The sequence below is a fragment of the Manis pentadactyla genome, chromosome 4 (genome assembly GCF_030020395.1).
Source record: "Manis pentadactyla isolate mManPen7 chromosome 4, mManPen7.hap1, whole genome shotgun sequence".
Taxonomy (NCBI): Eukaryota; Metazoa; Chordata; class Mammalia; order Pholidota; family Manidae; genus Manis; species Manis pentadactyla.
Genome location: NC_080022.1, coordinates 173665883 through 173691648, shown reverse-complemented (window position 1 = coordinate 173691648; position 25766 = coordinate 173665883). Strand labels below are relative to the sequence as shown.

The window sequence follows — 25766 nt, the reverse complement described above, 5'->3', positions numbered from 1 at the left end:
AAAGGACTTCTGTAGTTTAAAAAAAAATTTTTTTAATTACCATTTTTTCTTACAATATTTATTTTAAATTTCAAATAATACTAAAAAAGGAAGAGTGTAAGTTAAAAAAAATTAGATAAACATTTCCCTAAACTATTGTGGAACATAAAACTGTATTATCTTTCACTATTTTGCTGTGCCTTACTATAAAAATACAGACGGCACAGCTCATATAGCTTCAACAACTTGATTATAAATTGCTTTCAAAAGTAATTTATTTGGATTTTCCACATCCTTTAATGAATTGCAAATATATTAACAGAAAAGACTTTCCCCCCCAAGACTGTACAATTTCTGAAATAAGTCAGGAAAAGCAAAAGGAAGACACAAAATCACATTGTTTCAATGCAAATAGAACACACACATCACATCCACACTTGCATTTTCCCAGGTTTTCACAAAGAAAACGGGTCGGGTCACCATATTTCTCAGTGAAGACCCACTCTATACTCTGGCTAATCAGAGACTTCCAAACATTTTTCTTCAAAAAGAGCATTTTTAATAGACTAAATACTGGTTATCACTGAGTTTTTGTTTAAGGTACAACAGCAGCATGGTTCAAATGTTACTTGCAGTTCTTGGAAAAAATAAGAATTTTAAAGTAAGAAAATACAGAAAAAGTAGGGACCACCTTTCATTATGTTGAGTACCATTGTTTTCTTGAAAAAATATTTCCAACTTTCTAAAATCCCGGAGTTAAGAACCATTTCCAAGGGAGAAAAATACCCAATGCCACAACATAACTTCTGAATGAAAGAAAGAGAGAGAGAGAGAAAGAGAGAGAGAGAGAGAGAGAGAGAGAGAGAGAGTGTGTGTGTGTGTGTGTGAACGCTTAAAGAACAAAAAAGGATGTTAAAGTACTTAGTATTTCTGATTTCCTTCAAAGTAACTTCTGAAATTTGAAGCAAACATTTTGCTTGATCAAAATATATGTCCTCTTCTGGTTGTTTGATCCCCATTCCATGCAAATAAAGAATGGAAGGAGGGTAGAAGGACAAAGCCAGAAACAGTTACTAGGTGGAAAATAAGGCTTCAAATACTTAAATGACTTTGAAAGTATGTGCGAGGAAAAATGAAACCTGGCCAAGCTTGGGTTGAGTGTCCCTCAGCCAGCTATTGCCATGGTGTGTCTTCCACAACTATCTTTTTATTGTTGGTCTCAAAAGTAGTACCAGAAAGACTCTCACCTCTGGCACAGGACATAAATTCCTACTCTAAAAAGATAACTAATTATATATCAACAAATTCTGTTCTGAGCTTAGCTTTCTCTAGGCTTTGTGACATAGACCTCAGGTTGAAGCTTTCTGTGAAACTTTGTATTTGATACTGTTATACAGCTGGCTTATAATTTGCCAATTAAAAAAATAAAAGAATATAAAATTAAATATTATAGAACTAACAGATAATAAAATGGAATATTTGTTAGAACCCAAAAATTCCTTGGGGAACTTTAAATGATATTTATTTGCTCCAAACCTTTCCTTTTCTCGTAAGTTATTTTTTAGGCAGCACATATTACATAGATTTAGGTAGGAAATTTTGTTAAATATCTCTCTGGTGCCCAATATCTAAGACTCTGACTTGAATTAATTTATAATGGTATCTAATCCACATTTAAATGAGCAGATTAATAGTAAATGATAGAAAATTACTGAGCCTACAGGCTAAAATATTTTCACATCTTCTGTAATCCACCTATTTTCACAGCTTGACTAACAAATACAGGTAACCAGTAGATAAGTTTGTCCTTCATCAAAAAATCCAAAATAATAATGGTAGGCCTGTCATTCATAAGAAACTATCATTTGTTATACTCTAACATTGGCACTTAATAAAATATTAACTAAAGCTTCTCTAAAAATTTCAATACATTACAATAAAGGAGATACACAATTTAAGACTTTAAATCTGTTACTGTGAAATCCCAGTAATTCCCATTTTAGTATGCATAATTAGATCTTTAAAACTGTGGCCATTCCCTAAAGACACCAACCACTATAATGACAAACTCAGGAGAGAATTTATTGCCTTCATAAGAAGTTTTTTTTTTGCAGCTAAATATTTCTGATACCCTAAACCCAATCACTCTCAGTTTTGCTGACTCACTACTGAAAATAATTTGAAGCAGAGAGCCAAAAAGAAGGGAAATGACCTCAAACAAAGGTAACTACACATACTCGCACCCTGCTTAAACACTCAGAAAAGTCAAAGGGTACTGTCTTGAACAAATACAGATTCAAGGTTATGGTACAATTCTGACTGTATTAAGGCTTTCACTATCATGATCTCTTAATGTCTCTCCACTTTAGTGTTCTTATTTTAATTTCTTATGGTGAACTTCAATGGTTGGTTATGGGCCTTGTTTTGGCTTTTCAGTGGGCAACCACTCTATCATCTCTGAGTCCTGAAGGTGATCCCACAGAGCTCAAAGAGAAGAGGCAATATGGTAAGGACCAGCTTTGAAGTTTGCAATACCAAGACAACAATGATCAACACTTTGAAGCAAGATGAATAAATTAAAATTCTTGGGTAGACATTAAAGCATTCTTGTACACTGTTATGGAGGGATATTTGATTCCTACACATCAGCCCCAATATGCCATACATTTATGGGAGACACTGCAAGTTGAAGGTAATTTACATTCCTTGGCAATCAAGTTACTGTTATAGGCAATGTCTTTTATTATTCCATCTGGCACTTGCTAACACCATTCTTGAAGAACCTATAAATGAAGGTCAGTCACTCTGTTTATCAGGAACAGAACCAAATAAAAACAAATTTCTGGGAAAACAACCAAGAAATTTTGATTCATCACTATTTTCCATATCTAATGGTTCCTTCAAAATAAAACATAACTCTTCCTTCCATGATAGTTTTCCAACAAAGGGAGATTAAAGAAAAAAAGAAAAAGAAAAGAAAGTTCCCACCCTAACCCCCTAAATTGTCATTCATACTGGTGAAAGAGCCAGTCTTGTTAGCAGCTCAATATTGCACTGCCTTTCATTCTGTGTTCAGTCAGGGTCCAATGAAAGTGGCACACTCATGGTATAAGGGATGGATGAAGACACTGGCGGCTCCAGAGTGAAGACTCAGTATATGGAGGGACAAGAAACATGTCAGCACTAGTCACACATCCAGTTGCAAACGTCTGATTTCCAGAAGTTAAAATTCATCACTTTCAGCTGCATGAAGTTGTGTGTCGTCTGCATCTGTCATGCTGCTCTCCTGGGATTCATCTGTTCCCACTTTAAAAATAAAAGTCCACAGTAAGGTGTCTGATGAATATTTCTTGTTGCTCAGGAAAACAAGGAAACTATTATATTTAGAGAGATGAGACCTTAAATAAAGGCCTTTAAAGATCTTGATATTCTTCAAGAAAGTGCAGTTGAAGTTTCTTATTTTACAGCATGTCTGAGAAGATTTGTTTATTGCATTTAACCTTTAAGTGTTTTAACCACTAAAACTGCCTCTCCCTAATGAATTTCCTATTCCTACCCTAGGAATTAGAGCTAGTTCTCTGAGACATTAAAAAAATTACTGACACCATTTTGGGGATAGTCCCTGCTAGTGCACAGGAATATAGACTGTAACCTTCAGTTTAAAAAGGATTATTGGGATTACAGGAATTACAGTTTAATTAAAGCCTTTCACCAAGTTTTCTGGAATAAAGTCATCTTAGGTTATCTCAATTCTCTTATTGATATTGACACATTAAGTCTTAATTTCTGGAACAAAGTCATCTTAGGATATCTCAAGTCTCTTATTGATATTGACACATTTAAGATATACACTTAATTTAGAGAGAGGGTATTTACTGCCTTAAACTATAATTCTTTGTTCCCTCCTCTTTCCTTGACCCCTCAATTTATATATATTAGCCATATTTTTAGATTTTGTATTTGCCAGAGCTACAGAATTTGAATAGCTACTATAAGATCTGTCAATACTTTAAAATGTACATAAATTTATCATCTGCCTAGCACTTACAATGTTTTCAACATACTGTCACATCTATCATCTTTCCTCCCCCAACGGCATTCCTACAAAGCAGATAAAGCAGGCATTAGTTACATATTAAACTTAAATTGAAGCCCAAATAAAAATCAACCATGGATTTGTCAAAGTCACACAGCACACTAGATCCTGAACTGAAACTAGTTACCTATATTTTGTTTTATTATCACCTTACTCAATTTCCCTAAAGTTCTATTTGGTATAAAGAATATACCATTGGTTGGAAAAAACATAAGGCAGCCCCCAAATCCCTACACAAAACATAGTGTTCTGAATATTCAAACGTTCCATGATTATTCTGTGCCACAAAGAAACATCTGTTCCACCCTGCCCTAGTCTGATGTTGTGCTTCACTCGTTCTCTGGTTTGAGTAACCATATACAAATCTACTTCACATGGTGATACTCACTGATCTGTTCTTCTTGGGTAATAGGCTCCTCATCATCTGGAAGGTAGCGTTTATCAATTGCCTCTTTAATCTGGTTATTGGCTCCTTTTGGATCTAAATCCATAGCCCAAGAGAAATTCATCAGGGCGAGGTGCGTTTGACCTAACTTCTTGTAAACCTAAAAATAAACAGCAGCACTACATTTTCCATTAAGTTGTAAGCTTCAACTATAAAATCCTAAACATTTACCAGTTCAATTAGGCTCCTGACTTGGGAGCCAATACCCCAATCTGCCAAGAACATTTTTATCCCATGGAAGAACTCACACCACCTTTTGAGTTCCTTTTAATGTATTTAGATATTTTCAGAATTCCTTGCCTCTCTCTCTCAGGTAGTAAGCTTCCAATAAATAACACTCTGATTGCAACAATGATAATGGAAAGAAATGTGCCATAAGTTATTTAACATTCATTTACACTGATCTTAAATGGAATTACAACAACTCTCAATCTCTGTTCACTTGGTATGTGGGGTCCAGTCTGTGAAGTCCGAACTAGTCTGGCCTCTTCTTCTAATTAAGACAACAAAGTACCATTAATTTCCTTCTCTTGGGGAATATCTAAGTACTTTACTGATAACTGGAAGCTAAGGTTTCTCCAGGAGGTCCTCCTGGAAAAAGTAGGAAGCTATGAACTCATTACTGGACAGTGGCTGTAAGTGCTAAAATACTTCCAAAACCCTAGCAGGGTTAGGCTGATAGGGTATGTGTTTTTGCTTTTTCATTAGGATATCTTCTTAAATGCTAAAACTAAATCCAGTCTTTATTCCCAGAGTATTTAGTTCAGAGCTCTAACTGAATTTGCTTAATAGATATTACACAGTAAGTATTATATTTACTCTTCAGAAGTTAATATTTGTTATGAAACTCACAGTATACGACCATGGCCCCAAGCTTTACCTTTCCTATTAAGAAGTAAACGAGGGATTCTTTGGGAACAATTTGTTTCAATTCTTCAAGTTCTTGCAAAGCAGACTGAAAAAAGCAAAGAAAAACAGAGTAACAAAATTTTAGTTTCGACTAAGCAAGTGTTTTTATTTGATTTCCCAAATCATCTTAGTAAACTGACAGTATTTTAATTAGTGTTCTTCCTTACTACATTAATTCTTGTGAAAATAAAATGCATGAAAAATACTTGACAATAGGAACTAAGAAATGGAAGGAAATAACCAGAGTACACTGAAAACATACACACACATAAGCAGGTGGTGACAACTTTTGCGTTTGTCACCATTTTATTTAAAATTACAACATTCCATCACACTGTGTGAGAAAGTGTTTTGAAAACTAAGTTGCAGAACAAACAATTCTAAAGTAATAGACCTTCTCCCAGACGCAAGCCTTAAACTGAGTACCAACCTGACATTTTAAGTACTGATAAAGAGCCTAATATTTAACCCTCTGAACTGAGTTAAAATGGTAATCTTTTTTTTTTTTTAAATGGTGATCTTTTGACCATTGCTACAGGGTTGGGGAGATTAAGAAAGATAGGAAAATTAGATTTGTATTTAAAGACATGATTAAAAATTAAACTAAAATAATAAAACAACAGAATAAAAATAAAGATAAAACTCAGAGGACCCTGAGGTGCAGCTGTCACTGTGGTAAGTCCCAGTGATGTAACCACATCCTTCCCAGAGGGGCACAAACTAGGCAGCAGGTCAGCAGTAAAGTTAATTTGGTCATCTGTGTGTGTGTGTGTGTGTGTGTGTGTGTGTGTGTGTAAAAACCGGCTCCCCAAATGAGATTGTCCATTTTTTACCCAGCAAATGGAAAAAATAAAAATAATTTGGTGTTACATAAAGTTACCATGAAAGAAGAGAATCAGGTATTCTCATAACCGAGGGTGGAACTGTAAACTGATGCAACATGTTTGTGAGGACAATTTGGCATTATCTATTTATTACATTAAAACTGCATTAAAACTGGCAACCATTGATTCAGCAATCCCACTGCTAGGAATCTGTCCCAGGGATATACTCAAAAAAAGCCCACTAAGTCATCTTTAACCCAATATTCAACCCAATACATTACTGCAAAACACTAGCAGTAATCAAAGGTGTGTCTGATAGCAGCCTAGTTAAATAAATTATGGTCCATCATCTATGGAACAGTAGGTCTGTAGGTGCTCAACTATATGCTTAAACAAAAAGCAAAATTCAAGATCCAAAACAGTATGCACAGTACTATTTCTTTTGTAATAAAACATACATACCAGACACATACAAATGCAGTTATATGGTAGTCACATAAATATTTATCTGGGCATATGCCTATTTTTTTTTTTTCTGGCAGAAATCAATACATATATGCCCCTAAACAAGGTAAGAACAGTTTACTTTTGGGAAGGGGGATGACTGAGTTAATGGGAGAAGGGAAGCCTTCTATTTTTCACTTGGTAGCTTTCTCTACATTTTAAACTTTCTAATATTATGAACATTGTACTTTATTTCCCCTTAATGCCTGCAGAGGTTATCTACCTTTTGTTTTTTCTTCTCTACAGCTCTTTGTAGTAAAATAAAATCCAAAGTCAGGTTTAAAAAAAGAGAGAATGAGATAAACACCAAATATGTATTCTGGGAGTATTAAGCAAATAAAGTTGTAGAACAGTATGTATAATTGTATTACTTTCCTATTGCTGTTATAAGATATTAGCAAAAATTTGATGGCTTAAGACAGATTTATCTTCTAGTTTTACAGTTTAGAAGTCCAACATGAGTCTCACTGGGCTAAAATCAAGCTGATGGCAAGCCTGATTTCCTTTCTGGAGGGATTCTGTTTCTCTGCCTTTCTTGGTGTCTAAAAGCAGCCCAAATTCCCTGACCTATAGCTTGCCTTTCTCCATCTTCAAAGGCAGCAAAGGTGGGCTGAGTCCTTCTCATGCTTATTCTGATCACAGCTGGGTCAGATCTTCCATTTTTAAGGATTTATGTGATTAGGTTGGACCCACCTGAATAGTTCAGGATACTCTCCCCAACTCAAGGTCCAGAACCTTACATCTGCGAAGTCTCTTTTGCCATGTAAGGTACCATACTCACAGGTACCGAGGACTAGGGCAGAGACATCCTTCGGGGCCATTTTTCTGCCTACCACAATAGTAGAAGCCTATTCTGTTAAGAACAATTTAAAAATATACAAGTAATGAGAAAAAGATCTGGAGAAGTATGTTCTGAACTGTTAACAGTACTCCTTCCTAGAAGGTAAGCTTAGGAAGCATTCAGCTTGTATTTTTTATACTTTTATATTATTTGATATTTTTGGTAATAAGCATATTACTTTCATAAAAAAAAACCAAAAACATAAAGAATAAAGCAGTGATCAAATACAGTGGGATCATAAAGATATCAGAGGATTATGGAACTTAGGTAACATAAGGGCAATTTTTTTCTTCATTGTTTTGTTTAAGAATTTAGTTTTATTTCTCTAAAAAAGGTATAAAGCGTAAGAAACCAATCCTATTTCACAGTTCTAAAAAAGTTTAGTACTTCCCTTCCCCTTAACCTAAAGCCAAAGGTAATCTCTTGGCTTTTGTAAATTTTTAGTGGCATTATCTAAAATCTTTTCGTGGGAATTATTATGAAAGTAGCTCGGTGGTGGGTTCACAAGGATTCATTATTGTATTACAGTCATGTTTACAATTTTCTATAATAAAAAGAGGAATAAAAAAGAAGACTGAAGGCAACGTACACACATTTGCACAGGCACAGTATTTGTTTAAAATACTATGTATTTTATACAAGTATATAGGAGGCTCTGGTGCAAACGTAACAGTTCACCATCTTCCTAATTGTTGGCAACCCAAGAGAAATAAACTCAGAGGACTCCAAGGCTGAATGTGTCTAAGAATTACAACTGCATGTCAGGAAATGGAAGATGTATTACATATGATAATTCGATGAGGCAAGACACCTATTTTCCTTCCATTGTAATAGTGTAAAATATACTTGAAATATAGTATCAAAATGAAAGATCTGTGGTCACAGATATTACTTATTTAATAATGAATCACCTAATTATTAGTTACTTAAGATCACTCAGTTCACCTGTCAAATATTACTGATAAGGACAGATGACAACCTCTATCACAATAAAGAAGACTGAGATTGATTTTATTTATTTATTTTTTATTAAGGTATCATTGATATACACTCTTATGAAGGTTTCACAAGATAAACAATGTAGTTATTATATTCACCCTTACTATGAAGTCCCACCCCATACCCCATTGCAGTCACTGTCCATCAGTGTAGTAAGATGCCAGAGTTCCTATCTGTCTTCTCTGAGCTACACTGTCTTCCCCATGACCCCACACATACCATGTGCACCAATCATGATACCCCACAATCCCCCTCTCCCTCCCTCCCCACCCACCCTCACCTTTGGCAACCACTAGTCCCTTTTTGGAGTCTGTGAGTCTACTGCTATTTTATTCCTTTAGTTTTGCTTCATTGTTATACTCCACAAATGAAGGAAATCATTTGGTATTTGTCTTTCTCTGCCTGACTTATTTCACTGGGCATAATATCCTCTAGTTCCATCCATGTTGTTGCAAATAGTAGGATTTGTTTCTTTCTTATGGCTGAATAGTATTCCATTGTGTATATGTACCACATCTTCTTTATCCATTCATCTACTGATATACATTTAAGTTGCTTCCATGTCTTGGCTATTGTAAATAGTGCTGCAATAAACATAGGGGTGCATCTGTCTTTTTGAATCTAAGAAGTTGTTTTCTTTGGGTAAATTCCTAGGAGTGGAGTTCCTGGGTCAAACAGTATTTCTATTTTTAGTTTTTTGAGGAACCTCCATATTCCACATGGTTGAACTAGTTCACATTCCCATCAGCAGTGTAGGAGGGTTCCCCTTTCTCCACATCCTTGCCAGTGTTTGTTGTCCCTAGTCTTTTCTATGTTGCCCATCCTAACTCGTGTAAGGTAATATCTCATTGTGGTTTTCATTTGCATTTCCCTGATGATTAGCAATATGGAGCATCTTCTCATGTGCCTGTGGGCCATCTGAATTTCTTCTTTGGAGAAGTGTCTGTTCATATCCTCCGTCCATTTTTTAATAGGGTTATTTGCTTTTTGGGTGTTGAGGCATCTGAGTTCTTTATATATTTTGGATGTTAACCCCTTGTTGGATATGTCATTTACAAATATATTCTCCCATATTGTAGGATGCCTTTTTGTTCTGCTGATGATGTCATTTGCTGTACAGAAGCTTTTTAACATGATGTAGTCCCATTTGTTCATTTTTTATTTTGTTTCCCTTGTCCGAGGAGATGCGTTCAGGAAAAAATTGCTCATGTTTATATTCAAGAGATTTTTGCCTATGTTTTCTTCTAAGAGTTTTATGGTTTCATGACTTACATTCAAGTCTTTGATCCATTTTGAATTTACTTTTGTGTGTGGGGCTAGACAATAATCCAGTTTCATTCTCTTGCATGTAGCTGTCCTGTTTTGCCAACACCATTGTTGAAGAGGCTGTCATTTCCCCATTGTATATCCATGGCTCCTTTATCATATATTAATTGACCATATATGTTTGGGTTTATATCTGGGCTCTCTAGTCTGTTCCATTGGTCTATGGGTCTGTTCTTGTGCCAGTACCAAACTGTCTTGATTACTGTGGCTTTGTAATAGAACTTGAAGTTGGGGAGTGTAATACCCCCTGCTTTATTTATTCTTCCTTCTCAGGATTGCTTTGGCTATCTGGAGTCTTTTGTGGTTCCATATGAATTTTAGAACTATTTGCTCTAGTTCACTCAAGAATGCTGTTGGTATTTTGATAGGGATTGCATTGAATCTGTAGATTGCTTTTGGAAGGATGGCCATTTTGACAATATTAATTCTTCCTACCCATAAGCATGGGGTGTGTTTCCATTTATTGGTATCTTCTGTAATTTCTCTCATAAGTGTCTTGTAGCTTTCAGGGTATAGGTCTTTCACTTCCTTGGTTAGATTTAATCCTAGGTTGTTTTTTTTTTTGATGCAGTTGTGAATGGAATTGTTTTCCTGATTTCTCTTTCTGCTCGTTCATTGTTAGTGTATAGGAATGCCACAGATTTCTGCGTATTAATTTTGTACCCTGCAACTTTGCTGAATTCAGATATTAGATCTAGTAGTTTTGGAGTGGATTCTTTAGTTTTTTTTTAATGTACAATATCATGTCATCTGCAAACAGTGACAGTTTAACTTCTTCCTTGCCAATCTGGATGCTTTAATTTCTTTGAGTTGTCTGACTGCCGTGGCGAGGACCTCCAGAAATTATGTGGAATAACAGTGGGGAGAGTGAGCATCCTTGTCTTGTTCCTGATCTTAAAGGAAAAGTTTTCAGGGTCTCGCTGTTAAGTATGATGTTTGTTAAGTATGATGTTGGCTGTAGGTTTGTCATATATTGCCTTTATTATGTTGAGGTACTTGCCCTCTACACCCATTTTGTTGAATGTTTTTTCAGCATCTATGGAGATGATCATGTGGTTTTGGTCCTTCTTTTTGCTGATGTGGTGGATGACGCTGATGGATTTTCAAATGTACCATCCTTGCATCCCTGGAATAAATCCTACTTGATCATGATGGATGATCTTTTTTATGTATTTTTGAATTTGGTTTGGTAATATTTTGTTGAGGATTTTTGCATCTATGTTCATCAGGGATATTGGTCGTACTTTTCATTTTTTGTGGTGTCTTTGCCTGGTTTTCGTGTTAGAGTGATGCTGGCCTCATAGAATGAGTTTGGGAGTATTCCCTCCTCTTCTACTTTTTGGAAAACTTTAAGGAGGATGGGCATTAGGTCTTCACTAAATGTTTGATAAAATTCAGCAGTGAAACCATCTGGTCCAGGCTTTTTGTTCTTAGGTTGTTTTTTGATTACCAATTCAATTTAATTGCTGGTAATTGGTCTATTCAGATTTTCTGTTTCTTCCTGGGACAGTCTTGGAAGGTTGTACTTTTCTAGAAAGTTGTCCATTTCTTCTAGGTTATCCATTTTGTTAGCATATAATTTTTCATAGTATTCTCTAATAATTCGTTGTATTTCTGTGGTGTCCGTCGTGATTTTTCCTTTCTCATTTCTGATTCTGTTTATGTGTGTAGACTCTCTTTTTTTCTTGATAGGTGTGGCTAGGGGTTTATCTATTTTATTTTCTCGAAGAACCATCTCCTTGCTTTCATTGATTCTATTTATTCTTCTTGATTTTATTTATTTCTACTTTTATCTTTATTATGTCCCTCCTTCTACTGACTTTGGGCTTCATCTGTTCTTCTTTTCCTAGTTTCGTTAATTGTGACTTCAGACTGTTCATATGGGATTATTCTTTCCTGAAGTAGGCCTGTATTGAAAAATATTTCCCTCTTAGCACGGTCTTTGCTGTATCCCACAGATTTTGCAGTGTTGAATTATTGTTGTCAGTTGTCTCCATATATTGCTTGATCTCTGCTTTTATTTGGTCATTGTTCCATTGATTATTTAGGAGCATGTTATTAAGCCTCCATGTGTTCTCATTTTCTTTGTGTAATTTATTTCTAGTTTCATACCTTTGTGGTCTGAGAAGCTGGTTGGTACAATTTTAATCTTTTTCAATTTACTGAGGCTCTTTTTGTGGCCTAGTATATGATCTATTCTTGAAAATGTTCCATGTGCACTTGAGAAGAATGTGTATCCTGTTGCTTTTGGATGGAGTGTTCTGTAGATGTCCGTTAGATCCATCTGTTCTAATACATTGTTCAGTGCCTCTGTCTCCTTATTTATTTTCTGTCTGGTTGACCTGTCCTTTGGAGTTAGTGGTGTGTTGAAGTCTCCTAAAATGAATGCATTGCATTCTATTTCCCCCTTTAATTCTGTTAGTATTTGTTTCACATATATAGGTGATCCTGTGTTGGGTGCACAGATATTTATAATAGTTATATCCTCTTGTTGGACTGACCCCTTTATCATTATCTAATGTCTTTCTTTGTCTCTTGTTACTTTCTTTGCTTTGAAGTCTATTTTGTCTGATACAAGCACTGCTACTCCTGCTTTTTTCCTCCCTATTAGTTGTGTGAAATATCTTTTTCCATCCCTTTACTTTCAGTCTGTGTATGTCTTTGGGTTTGAAGTGAGTCTCTTGTAGGCTGCATATAGATGGACTTGTTTTTTTATCCATTCAGTAACTCTGTGTCTTTTGATTGGTGCATTCAGACCATTTACATTTAGGGTGATTATCAATAGGTATGTACTTATTGCCATTGCAGGCTTTAGATTCGTGGTTACCAAAGGTTCAAGGGTAATTCCCTTACTATCTAACAGTCTAATTTAACTCACTTAATATGCTACTACAAACACAACCTAAAGGTTCTTTTTTTTTTCCTCCTTTTTCTTCTTCCTCCATTCTTTATCTATTAGGTATCATAATCTGTACTCTTTGTGAGATTGATTTTAATTACTGTAAAGCAGCAGGTCTCATACTTTTTGGTCTCTGGACCTCTTCACACTCTTAAAGCTTATTGAGGAACCCAAAGAGTTTTTATTAATGTGGGGTATAGCTATTAATATTTACCTTCTCAGAAATTAAAACTTGAAAAGTTTAAAAAGTATCTGTCCCTTATTAATTTAAAAGTAACAAAAACAAACCCACTATATGTTAACATAGGCAATGTTTTTTTAATGAAAAATATTATTTTTCAGAACAATATTAAGTCAATGAGAAGAGTGCCACGGCTAAACATATTTACAAATCTCTGGTTAATGGAAGACGGTTGGACTTTCCTACTGCCACACCACACAAAGTTCAGAATTGATGTTTTCTTTCTATGAATGTATGTTATAACTGTCAACAAAATTTCATGTATCTACCATGCCCCCCAATAATCTAATTACAAAGATTTTGAGAAATAGTGTCTAACATAGCATCAGAGTTTTCATTTTTGCCCTACAAGACTTAAGACTTACATGATTAGATAACAATACAACACAGATATGTTGGTACCTAGCAATCTTTTTGCCTCAGAGAGGCTGAGGTGACCCTCTAACACCATTTGATTTTCATTTTGGAGCCAAGACATTTCAGCAGCAATCAGTAACTTTTCCAATTGGTAAATTTTTAAATTATTTTAATGTAGGTATATCGGATATACCTATATCCAACCCAGGCATCAAAGTAGGCCTTATAATTTAGCCAAGTCCCAAACTGGTACTCAAAAGTAGCCACAACCATTATAACTGTGACAACGGGTTAGATTAGAACTTGGGCTTTTTGAAGCAAGTACAGGGCTGATTTATATGGCACACCTGGTAGGTGTGTTGGCATTAGTGGCTTTAAGAATAACAATTGAATAAACTGAATATTATAATTGAATAAATAAAATCCTTCAATCAAAGAATCTGACTACATATCTAAAGAAGCATAATAAAGCAAAAACTGAAAACAAATACTGAATTATAATTATAGTACTGAAAGGGCAAGTTATAAGTTGAAAAGTTTATTAAAGAACCTTTTTTTTTTTTGAGAGGGCATCTCTCATATTTATTGATCAAATGGTTGTTAACAACAATAAAATTCTGTATAGGGGACTCAATGCACAATCATTAATCAACCCCAAGCCTAATTCTCAACAGTCTCCAATCTTCTGAAGCATAACGAACAAGTTCTTACATGGTGAACAAGTTTAAAGAACATTTTTTAAAAGGACAAAAACAGTAGAACTAGACATCCACTAATTCATAAAGAAATATAGTAAGATTAGAGACTTACTGCATAGATGAAAAAAATTAATTATATATTTGATCCCTTTATATATCTTTATTAGTCTTGAAAAGTTAAGAGCTTATCACTGGTTTTGTATTTTTCAATTTCAGCAATTTCAATGTGTACTGGAAGAATAGATTTCTAGGTAAAGAGTAAAATGGATTATTTGGCTCAAGCTTTTCTGTGCACTTAAATTTTGGGTATTTTTTTTGGATAAGTCTTTGCTCTTTTTAGTAAGAATGAGCCTGAATTTGAAAAGTAACCTGGACTTTAAATCAAAACTTTGGATTCATGGTTTATAATTGAGTAAATGATAATAAAAATACCATGTCACTCTATGTCTCTTATCTCTTTCTCAATTTTCCTTATTTCCTCAATAAATTTTTTAGGCTATAGCTCCCTAATTTGTAAAACAGTGAGAAGAGAGAAATACATTAGATTAGATTTAGTTTCCTTGTTATAAGCTCTTTTTTTTAAAATATTAAATTTGTTTTCATTATCCTCAAGACCTGGTGGATTCTGGAGCCAGGATTATTAGTCACTTGTGGTGTCTTGTATATATCTCTATCTCTGAAGTCCTGTTAACCATCTCCAGAAGGCTTAACTTCTAGAGAAGCCAAAGGGCTTGTTATAAATTCTTAAAACTCAGTATATTTTTCCTTTTATCTACTGAACATGTATTATTTTTGTGATTGTTTGATTAATGTCTATTCTCCCTTTAGAAAGGCACCAGGTGGTAAGTTCTTCATTTTCTCTCAAAGGCAGGAAACGTGGCTGCTTTGCTCACCACTATATTCCTAGTGCCTGGCATATACTAAGTACTCAATAAAAATGTACTGAATAATGTACACACATTCATTTGTCACTTGTTCACATATTTTGGTCCTAAGAGGATGGTTTAATTTTTACCTTTGAGGTAACTCCCTGAGTAAAACTGTCTTTCTATATACAGAGTCTTTATAAGGCATAACCACATATTCCTAAATACCCACACACCCATCCTTCCTATGAGTGTTTCATTAAGTAATAAAATCACAAAAGAAAATGAAATTTATAGCTTTTGAAAATGGGGAAAAATATCTATTCTGAGATAAAAATTAAAGTATAAGTCAACACTAAACTCTGTTTTCTACCTTTATCTCGTATCTACCTACCACTTCAGCATTTTATTAAAAATAATAATAATAGAGAAATGTGGTATCCACATATAAATCAAGTTTAAAAATCAAATGAATATTCATATTTGAACTGACTGTGTATAGTTCATAATGCATGAACAAAACCGAAAGCTTCTGTGATGACTGCCCTTGCACTGTTCACCATGTAACTTATTCACTATGTAAGAATTTGTACTCCATGTAAGAATTTGTTCGTTATGCATCAGAAGATTGGAGACTGACGAAAATTAGGCTTGGGGTGGATTAATGATTGTGCATTGAGTATTGACCCCCCTATACAGAAATTTATTGTGGTTAACAACTATTTGATCAATAAATATGAGAGATGCCCTCACACACACACACACACACACACAAAAAATATATATATATATAAACACTTCCAATTGTAAAATAAATAAGTAACCGGGATGTAATGTATAGCATAAGGAATATAGTCAAAATATTGTAACAACTTGGTATGGTGATACCTGGTACCTAGAATTATCATGTATATAAATGTTGAATCACTGTGTTGTACACCTGAAACTAATGTAATGCAATACTGTTGTCAACTACCCTTCAATTAAAAAAAAAAAAAAAAATTAAAGTATAAGTAAATTTTGGCTTATTAAGGGGCAAAACTTAAGCAAGCAATACAATGCTGAAGACCATTAAAATATATGTATCTTACCTTATATTTTTCATTTGCAAATAAAACCGAGGCTCTGTGAAATTTGCATAGGGGGTTCTTGGGATCAATAACAATGGCTTTGTTTAGGGTATCCAAAGCCTTCTCAGATTTCTTCAGTGCATGTTGAACCTGTAAGAAATAAAGGTCTTTTTAATATGTCTCTTTTTAATATTTATGAAGAAAAGTGAAAACAAAATGTGACTCAAAACCAACACAAAGATAATAAACTACTAGAGATAAGGTTGTATGATTTAACTAGACTGTCCACTGAGTTAACTGGACTTAGTAATTGATTACTAAGCTACTAACAGATTCTCAAAAGTCTTTTCCAATTCTAGTACAGCCACTTTAAAGATAAGAATACTGAAGTCCAGAGGTGTTAAATAACTTGCTCTGGGATCAGAACCTGGGTCCTCTAGTACACAAAGCTACCATCATGTATCCATAATGATAAGATTCTATTTTTAGAGCAGATACTTGGTTACCTTTAAGTCTAAAAGACAAGAAAGACACTGGTTTTCTCTTCACAAGAAAACCTGTGAAGAATTTAGCTAGAAAATCCATTTCAATCAGTTTATTATGGTCTTCTAAATATTAGTCTTTTCAAAACTGTGTTCCAAGAACCCAGAGTGAATTGGCCTATGAATTTTCCCAACTCTGTTTCACTCAGAACAATTACACTTTTTCCTAGTTAAGGAATTTATTTTAAGTAAGAATTCTTCTGCTTTATATATTTGAAAATCATTCATCTGTAATACGGGAAGTGAAGTAAACTATTATTGAAAATTTTTAAATAACCTGATTATTTAATTAATTTTGAAATAAAATCCAAACTGCACTGCACTGTTCATTCATGTGAATACACTCATAATCTGCTGTGTTCCTTCTTGGACAAGTATGTTAAAAACAAAGCGGAGTGAATGGATATAGCTGTGGAAGTTTAACAAATATCACTGTAACAGGAAAGTAAGGGTAGGCGCTACCAAAATCTGGCTGCTAAATTCATCTATGCAACAATCTTCGCAGGTCAGTGCTACATACGGCCAACATTATGCCCACAGGATGCAAATCTGAAACACTAGTTCCCTATAGAAAAGCATACTCTCTTATCTGAAAACTCCCTCAAATAATCCACTCAAATTTTAAAACAATTTGTTCCACAATAATAGAAAAAAGCCTGCTTTAAAAAATGTCCAACTTCACTAAAAGGTATCAAGAGATATTTAAGTTTGACTTGCTTATCTTAAATGATGAAAAAAATAGTTTTTAAGTTAATAAAACACATTTTCTGTATTTTGCATAGTAACTACAAAGTTGCCATGTCAAATTTTAAGAAAATTAAAGAAAACTAGAATTCTTTCCCCAAAATGAATAGTGAACCAGAATAACAATTTCCTCATCCTGCATGCCCATTCCCACAAAGCCTAACTTGGCTGAGAGAAAGAAAATGGGGCAGGGGAGGAAAAGAGGGGGAGAGAGAGAGAGAGAGAGAGAGGGGTGAGGGGACAAGAACAAGAACTTGAGGTAGTACCACGCTTACAGAGAAGCTAATGAGATTTTTAAAAGTGAACCTACCTTTTCTCCTATCAAAGTACAACTTAACATCAGATACATTAAAAAAATAAAAACATAAAAACAACAGTGATGCACATTGCCTTGTAAGAACTTAAATAGTTTTGATATATGCAGAGGCTAAAACACAGGGAACTGTGGTGAAGGGGGAAGCCTAGTAAACATAATGTTCTTCATTTAATTGTAGATTAATGATACCAAAAAAAAAAAAAACAAACACAGGGAACTATTTGCCTTAAATATGACTTAATTTAGTAGCTAAATGTTAACATGGAAAAGTGCTTTCAAAAAATATGAAGTATCTCATGTGAGTGTTATAACAACACTATGAGAGGTTGGCAAGGTGTTATTATTTGTCATTCATAAAAAATAGAAGCTCAGAGAAATTAAGTGACTTGCCCAACAGAGAAGGATACTCCAATGATATCTCTTTATGTCAAGCAAAAGTGACATTTTTGGCTATAAAAAAATCCAGAATATTGTTTAAAGAATAACAGAAAGTCCTAATTTTCATTATTGCAATTAAGCGAATAACAAACACATTTTCAAAGGGACATTAACTGAACAATGTTTAGAAAGCAACTTACTACTCCAATATGGCAAAGTAAAACCGAACTTTGAGGGTTGATATCAAGTGCTTTCTGGAAATGCATTTCTGCAAGGCTGAATTTTTCTTGCTTGTAATAAATCATTCCTAAACCATACCTGAAAGTATAGAATAAAGTACAATTTTAGGGATATGATATTTGGCTGCTAATTTAGTTCAACTAATAGAAGAATATGCATGGTACCTGGCATTTTAATAAACCAATAGAAAAATACTAGTGGTTTTAGGAAAGACAAAAACTAATGGTCATGATAAAAATTATCAAAGCATTCTATACAAGTCATTTTTACAAGTAAAAACAATCAAACAAATAAAACTAGGACAATAGGGGAAAAAAGATAGCACATCCTTAAACCCACCACTATAGTCTACATTTATTAGATAATTTTTACTGAGTAGTTATTATGTGTGTACTAGTAACTTTGTTAGATTCTTTATGTGAATTATCTCAACTAATCCTAGGAGGAACCAAGGAGACAGACACCATTATCATTCACATTTTCAAATAACAAAACTGAGGCATAGAGAAGGTAAATAACTTGCCCCAAAGTTAAATATCTAACAAGGATTCTAACCAGATCCTTCCTTTATGATTCTAAACCCTAAACTCTTAACAATGCTATCTCCACATTCTTTGTTCAAATACAATGATATATCATTATAATTATAGTATGCATAGTGTCATGTTCTGCTTCCCTTCTCCCTATTTGTTGTATTAAAGACATGCTCCTATAGACTTCTAAATCATAAATTTTACAGGCTATATAACAGTATATAATAAGTTGATATACAGGTATTTCTCTTGCCCTTTCAAAACATCAAATGAATATAGCATGACTGATTTATATTAAGGAGGCATTTCTTGGTCATAACTAGATCATGATGATGTGGAGTAAGCACCAAATGAATATGAAAAAAAGTATAATATAGCTTGTTTATTTGAGTGGCTTTATCTATCATCGTAATAGTGTTAGAGGTGAAGAAAAGGTATAAAATCTGTGTGCTAAAAATGGTGAAGGTGGACATGATGAAAGACTATTTACTTTGAAGCTGGAACAATAAATCTGCTTAGTGTTTACTTAGATAGTTAAACTTACCTAACTACCTCAATATTTAAATTATTCCCAGTAGAAGACTGTCAATCTGAATATTCCTCCTTCTCCCCAATGCAAAGAATTATTTTTATAACATGATTTTTGATATGGTAAAGTTTTTAAGACAACTACTGCAACAGAGCAGAACAGACACTACACATTTAAAACAAACACAAGTCCTTTTAAGAACTGATTACTTAAAATATTACAGAAAACTTTATATTATATGAAGAGAAGGCAGTGTTGGTAAACCAGACTAATATGTCAGCCGAAGCTAGTATGACCTGTCAGGACATCTTTCAGGCAATATAACTGTCTGAGATGAGATATAATCCATTAAAAAAAAAACATATACACAAATCAAAAAGTGTATTTTAGTAATCTAATGCTTCAGATTTAGTGATGAATAGAATGATAAAATCCAATGGCTATGATTAATCCAAAAGGCAAAAAAAAACACATGTCTGACATAAAAACTATCATAGAGTTATGATATCAGAATTATACTTCTTGGTATCTGAACTATTAAGTCAGCCAAGAAAAATACAATAAAATGTCAGCAGTAAATAAAGAGTTGAGGCAGAAATAAGAACAAACTTATGTATGTCTTGAGTGGTAACAACATGAGCCAGGTAATAACTTCCTAAACAGAGACATTACTTAATAAACTGGAACACTGAGTTTTTAATAAACTCAGTAAACTAGTACTTAATAAACTAGAACACTGCCAAAAAGCAATACATAGTGGATAGTTTTAATGTTTATTTTCTATAATCCAACAGGTGAATCATATTATTTGTCCCCTGTACCCAACCACTCTCTAACCCAATGACCATTTCAGTGTTCTAAGAAAAAGCAACAAATCAAGTAAGAGAACCAAGTATTTGCAAAAGTTTGGTAGGAGAGAAAGATGAAACTACTGAGTATAAGGATCAGGTATTCTATCAACATTAATTCATTTAAGAGTTTGTTAAAGGTATAAATTTCACATAAAAAGCATTTTGGTTCCAAGTTCTCAAACAGTATATATCAATCCTAAGTATTAGTAACCAAAGTCATGACAACTGGTAACAAGAAAAAGTACTGAGTATTAGCCCCATCAAAGAGACATCATCCTTGCACTTCATTAGCACTTACCATGCATTATAATGTCTAGGATTGACTCTGATAGCATTTCGAAAACAAGCTAGTGCTTTGTCTAATTCTTCAGTTAACACAAACTCATGCCCTAATAGAGTATAGGCATACGCATAATTTGGATCAACCTGGATAGCTCTCTGGAAGAATTTAATTGCAATATCATGTTCCCGTTGCAAACTGAAACAGTTCCCTGCAGCACACCAGGCCTTTAAAAAATGGAAACAAAAACCAAATGCAATTAAAATCTTGTTTTTCTAAAAAAACCAAATCTATGAGTAAAATCGACTCATCTCACTTAAAACAGAAAGACAAAATCTAGAGTTTTAATAGGTATGGTCAATCCTCATTATTCATGGATTCCATATTTGTAAATTCGTCTGCTGACTAACATTTGTCAAGACAAAATCAGTACTTAAGAGTGTTCTGGTGGCCACTGGTGGGTCCAACATCTGAGTTGCTCAACAGGCATGTACTCACTTCAGGTCAAAAAAGGCGACTGACTGCCTTCTTGTTTCAGCTCCCATCTAGAACTGATCAGAGGACAGAGACTATAGGGGGCAGTGTAATTCAAGGCTCTGGCTCTGGGCCAGTGGACAGATTCTGAATCCCAACTCTGGCACCTGTTTGTAGTGTGGCCTCAGGCAAGTCACTTTAATACCTCTGAACCTCATTCCTCTTTTACAAAATAAAGAAAATAGAATCTACCAGGGTGAGCTGTTTTTAGGGTTTAAGATTATAAACTGTGTGAGATACATGTGTGTGTCTATATGTATCTCTCCTAGAAGCAATGGCTCAGAATTTGCTAATTCAGTGTTCACGGAAATGGTAGAACATAACTACCAAGAATAATGAGAATTGACTGTTTTAAGCATGTTAAAGTACCACTAAATATTCCCAAATGCACCAAAATAAAATTTTTACAGGACTGGAGCATATAAATGAATTGTGCCTATGTCTTAAAACAATTAAAATGACTATTTTAACTTAAAATTAGCACTTTTTTCAATCTACATAATTTCTGCTTAATGAATGGTAATCCAGGTGACAACTATTTTAACACTGCCAAATCCTGATTAATCGTAAATGAAATTATATGCTTTGTGATTTTTCTGTTTGTAAATCTGCACCATATATTCTAGGACTCTCTCTTTTTCTCTTGAGTCCTTGCCTATATAGAGAAGGGTGCAAAATAAGTATGGGTAATACTAAATGGTGTTTGAATTATTTGGTTCATCTCCATTTGGTAAGGGTGATCAAAAGATAACTATATAAGCATTGGGCTTTTGTTAATATATACCTCTGGTGAATTTTTATCCATGTCTGTTAAGTCTTTTGAAAGAACTGAAAGAGCAACATCTTTTTGAAGATGCCAAAGTGTTGTAGAGTAGATCTCCATGCCTTCAACTCTGTAATTCTCAATCCTTCTAACCTCTGAGAATATTCTTTCAGCCTGAAATACAAAAACTAGTAAGGGGAAAACAAGTTGATACAATTTACTTATATACAGGGAGAACACTGGGCACTGTTTTCACAGGACTTAAATGCTGCCTTGTTCTACACAGCATTTATGTGAATTGGTAAAACACAAGAGCAAATTGAGTAACTTTCCATGGTAGGTCAAATATATGCAATTCACACTTAACTTAGTTTTTATACGTAAATCATGGTAAGAACATGGACTCTGAAAAGAAAATTTAAGTTACCACCAAAACAGTCAGAAGAGTAATCTATACAAAAGGTTATAATTTAAAAAGGACAAGTCAACAATTTTACTCTCAAAAAATGCATTTCCAAGTTCTAATAATGGCTTTACAGAGTAACTCTCTCAGGAAAGGTGGGAGAAGAATGACTTCCATAACACAAAACCTCCCTCTGCCTGAGTTCAAGGAGAACAGGTTCAGCTGGCCCTAACCCTATGGCACGTCTAGCTCTGAACACATCCAGCAATGTCATACCTGCTGGGAACTGTAGTCCCTACCTAGTAATTCCCTTTTCTGGGGCAGCACTCTCTGGACTTTAGGGTCCCTCCTCAGCTATCAGATCAGATTTTTTCCTCACCACACTCACAGCTCCCTTCTGTGTTTTTTTTTCCTCTGAAGTTTGAAGCTTTGGGTTATATAAAACAATTAGTTCCTAAGTTGATTAAAATTCAAAATGTTTAAAATTCTGAAAATCAAGTTTAGTTTAGAATAAGGAATATTTGGACTGTCCTTAATGAAATGAAGATTACAGAAAATAAGGAAAAAGCATTATAAAACTAGGAACTTAATTCCAAGGAATGGTCATTTCTTATCTATGATCAGCTTGATGATTTGTAATGTCCCTGAAATCTCTTAGAGGTTATAAAGGTAAGCTTTTCAAACAGGCATTGATTATAAGAAGGCAGACCTAACCCCAGCTAAATACAAGTTTTGGAAATCTTTTGGTTTCAAATTTTTCAGAATCTATTGCTTCCTCTGAAAAGTGATTGTGGCATAGATGAAAAATGAAAAAATACTCATTGAATTAAGTTGAAATAAAGACTTTCTTTAAATATATGGGTCACTGTTCTATAATTAGGGGAAATACCAAGATTAGTGTATTTTAAAGTACCCATGAAATAGTAAGTTAGAAATAATTTTGAATAGGACTTGCCAAACACACTTTTGCCTGTGTACCAGTAAAGGACCAACATCGGTCACCCTGCAATGACTAAGTCTTTCTGTCTACAATTCATTTCCTTCACTACACAAAATTACATGAATAGGCTATCTTCTACATTTATTCTCTACTTTCACCCCTAGATCTTTGCATAACTCATGAAGGGAGGAATAACCTTTTTTTACTGAGCATGCTTTTATAAAAACAGCATCATACTTCAGTGGCCCCCAATCTTACCATGCTTCAATTTTTCTTCATATGACTTAATTGCTACTTATCCTTATACATTAATTGGCTTATAAGCTGTCTTTTTGACTAGAATGCAAGTTCTATGAAGGCAAGCAGTCATCCTGCTGGCTATACTACATTCTAGAAGAGAGTCTAGGACACAACACACATTCAAATAAATACCGAATAAATGAGCTGGAAGTAACAGACCAAAAAAGTAACCTTTTATTTATATTAGAGAAATTTTATTACAGGTTTTAAAGTTGTTTCTTTAATTTTTTTTAAGTTTAGGGGTTAGAGAGAAATTGCTTTGGAAGGAGAATTGGGGCGAAAAATTTAAATTGAAAATTAGATTTTCTTTGGTTTCATGTTACTCATCTCCTTTTCTGCTATAAACATGTAACTTAAGTAATGAACGTAATTAAAATTCAAAGGACAAAAGCCTTATGATAAGGACCTTGTGTCCTAGATTACGTACTATATTCTTCATAGTATTCTTTAAGTTATAAAGTATATTAAATGCCAAAAATTCATCCCAGTATGAACTCTGTATATTGTAGAAAGAATTTTGATTGTAAATATTTATTATGTGGTAAATCTCTATTTCCAGATTCAACCAAGCAGGGGACAAATACTCCACATAGGAATATATGGATAACTTGAGTTCTCTATAAATTTACCTCCAGCAACTCCAAAAAATTTTAATTACTTACCCCTTAACATTTGTAGGAATTGTATTTATAAATTATAAATACTGAGAAATAAAGATATTATGCAATAAATATTGACCTTTTAAATCTAGCCTTTTCAAGCAAAGGCATTTTAGCTAAATTTAAATTATCTCTAGAAAAGCATATGTAACTCTTTTCTATACTTACTTGCATGTACTCTGAAAGTTCAAAATAGGCCCTTCCAATTTGGCACAGTACCCAACCAGTATTGTAGTGGTGAGAAGGTAGATGGCTCAAGATATTTATAGCTTCTTTGCAGTTGTATGAACACAAAGCTAAATAACCTTTCCCCATTTCACGAAGAAGGCTCATCAAACCTTCTAGGAGAAAACAATACAGTAAATAAAGGAGAACACAATAAAAGTTTGGTTTTCTATAAAAGAATTCATTAAAAATTCTAACATCTATCTAGAAAAAATGGATTGCACTTTAGTGAACTTAGAAATTTACTTAAAATAAGTGAATAAAGTAAAACACAAAAAAGATAGTAAGGATTTAGAACAGACCTGCAGCTGCTTTCTGTAGATTAAATGCCTGGATCTGAGGTGTGATTGTGGAGATTTTCCCTTCAGAAATGATGGAAGAGTCCAATTTTGTAATTTCCAGGCTATCATTTATGTTAGGTTGAGTTATTCCTCCTTTATTGGTTTTACTTTTTGTTTTTCTGTTTGGGATTTTAGGTGGAAACTTCATTTTTAATTTTTTGCTATTCTCCTGTATAAAGGAGGAAAATCCCACACTTGTTACACTATATATTTTAGACTTACCCCCAATCCCTCCTCAAAAATCAGATATAAAATAAATGTACAATTTTGATTAGGCTATATTTTTCTCAGAAATTTTATAAAAACAAAAGACTCCAAAGTCACTTAATTTGAAATGTAGTAATTCTAAAAATAAACCACATTAGTGTTTAAAGTAAATCAACAGTAAGTGTTGCCCTTTTCTGGAAGTATATCACCTTCGTTTATTTTTTTAAACTGAAAAAATAAGTCAATGTAATACTGTAATTTTCTCACAGCACCATAACTGTTAAGTTATAAAATTGTTAATCAGTGTATGTCAAAGTTAAAAATTATCCATATTTGTTGCTAGACCAGTAAAATTTACCTAGGCATAATGAGGCCTCCAACTGTGCAAAGAAATGTGCAAAGAAAGCACAGAAAATTTTCATTTACCCTTTCCCCAGTTTTCCCCAATAACATCCAACATAACTATAGCACACCATCAAATCCAGGAAACTGGAACTGGTACAATACTACCAAATAAACTATAGATCTTATATTTGGATTTCATCAGTTTTTACATACACTTTTTATTCCTTTTTTTTTTTTTTGGTGTATATAGTTCTACGAAATTTTATCATATGAACAGATTTGTGTGATCAGTCACCACAATGATACAGGGCTATTCAATCACTGCATAAGGAAACTCCCTGTGCTACTCTCTCTAGCAGCTACACCCTCCACCAGTCCTGACTCCTGATACCGTTGATCTACTCTCCATCACTCTAACTTTGCCATCTGAACAATGTTTTATATATTTATTAAAAGACAAAGAAATTTACAAATGGTATAGATGACTAACCAAATTTTAAAACATTTTTTAAAAAAATTCTTAATTTCTTAATTTATTAGAGATGGAGTCATCAATGTGTAGAAATCTTGGAGGAGCATTAA

General features: G+C 33.9%; 1 protein-coding gene across 7 annotated transcripts in view; it reads right to left on the bottom strand.

The window, feature by feature from the left end:
• Positions 1–236: 236 nt before the first annotated feature.
• Positions 237–25766, bottom strand: part of CDC27 (cell division cycle 27) — a 69051-nt gene continuing 43521 nt past the window's right edge. For 2 of the 7 annotated variants that reach the window (XM_036882940.2, XM_036882945.2), the window contains 9 exons: positions 24594–24801; positions 24235–24407; positions 21786–21938; positions 20486–20694; positions 18235–18352; positions 16076–16204; positions 5401–5475; positions 4464–4620; positions 237–3285 (listed from right to left, as the gene is read on the bottom strand). In XM_036882940.2, coding sequence (XP_036738835.1) covers positions 3203–3285; positions 4464–4620; positions 5401–5475; positions 16076–16204; positions 18235–18352; positions 20486–20694; positions 21786–21938; positions 24235–24407; positions 24594–24801 — 1305 coding nt within the window. In that variant the 3' untranslated portion in view covers positions 237–3202. Of the gene's footprint in view, positions 3286–4027; positions 4081–4463; positions 4621–5400; positions 5476–16075; positions 16205–18234; positions 18353–20485; positions 20695–21785; positions 21939–24234; positions 24408–24593; positions 24802–25766 lie in introns of all 7 variants that reach the window. The other 5 variants (XM_057501580.1, XM_036882943.2, XM_036882942.2 and 2 more) reach the window with 5 other exon arrangements.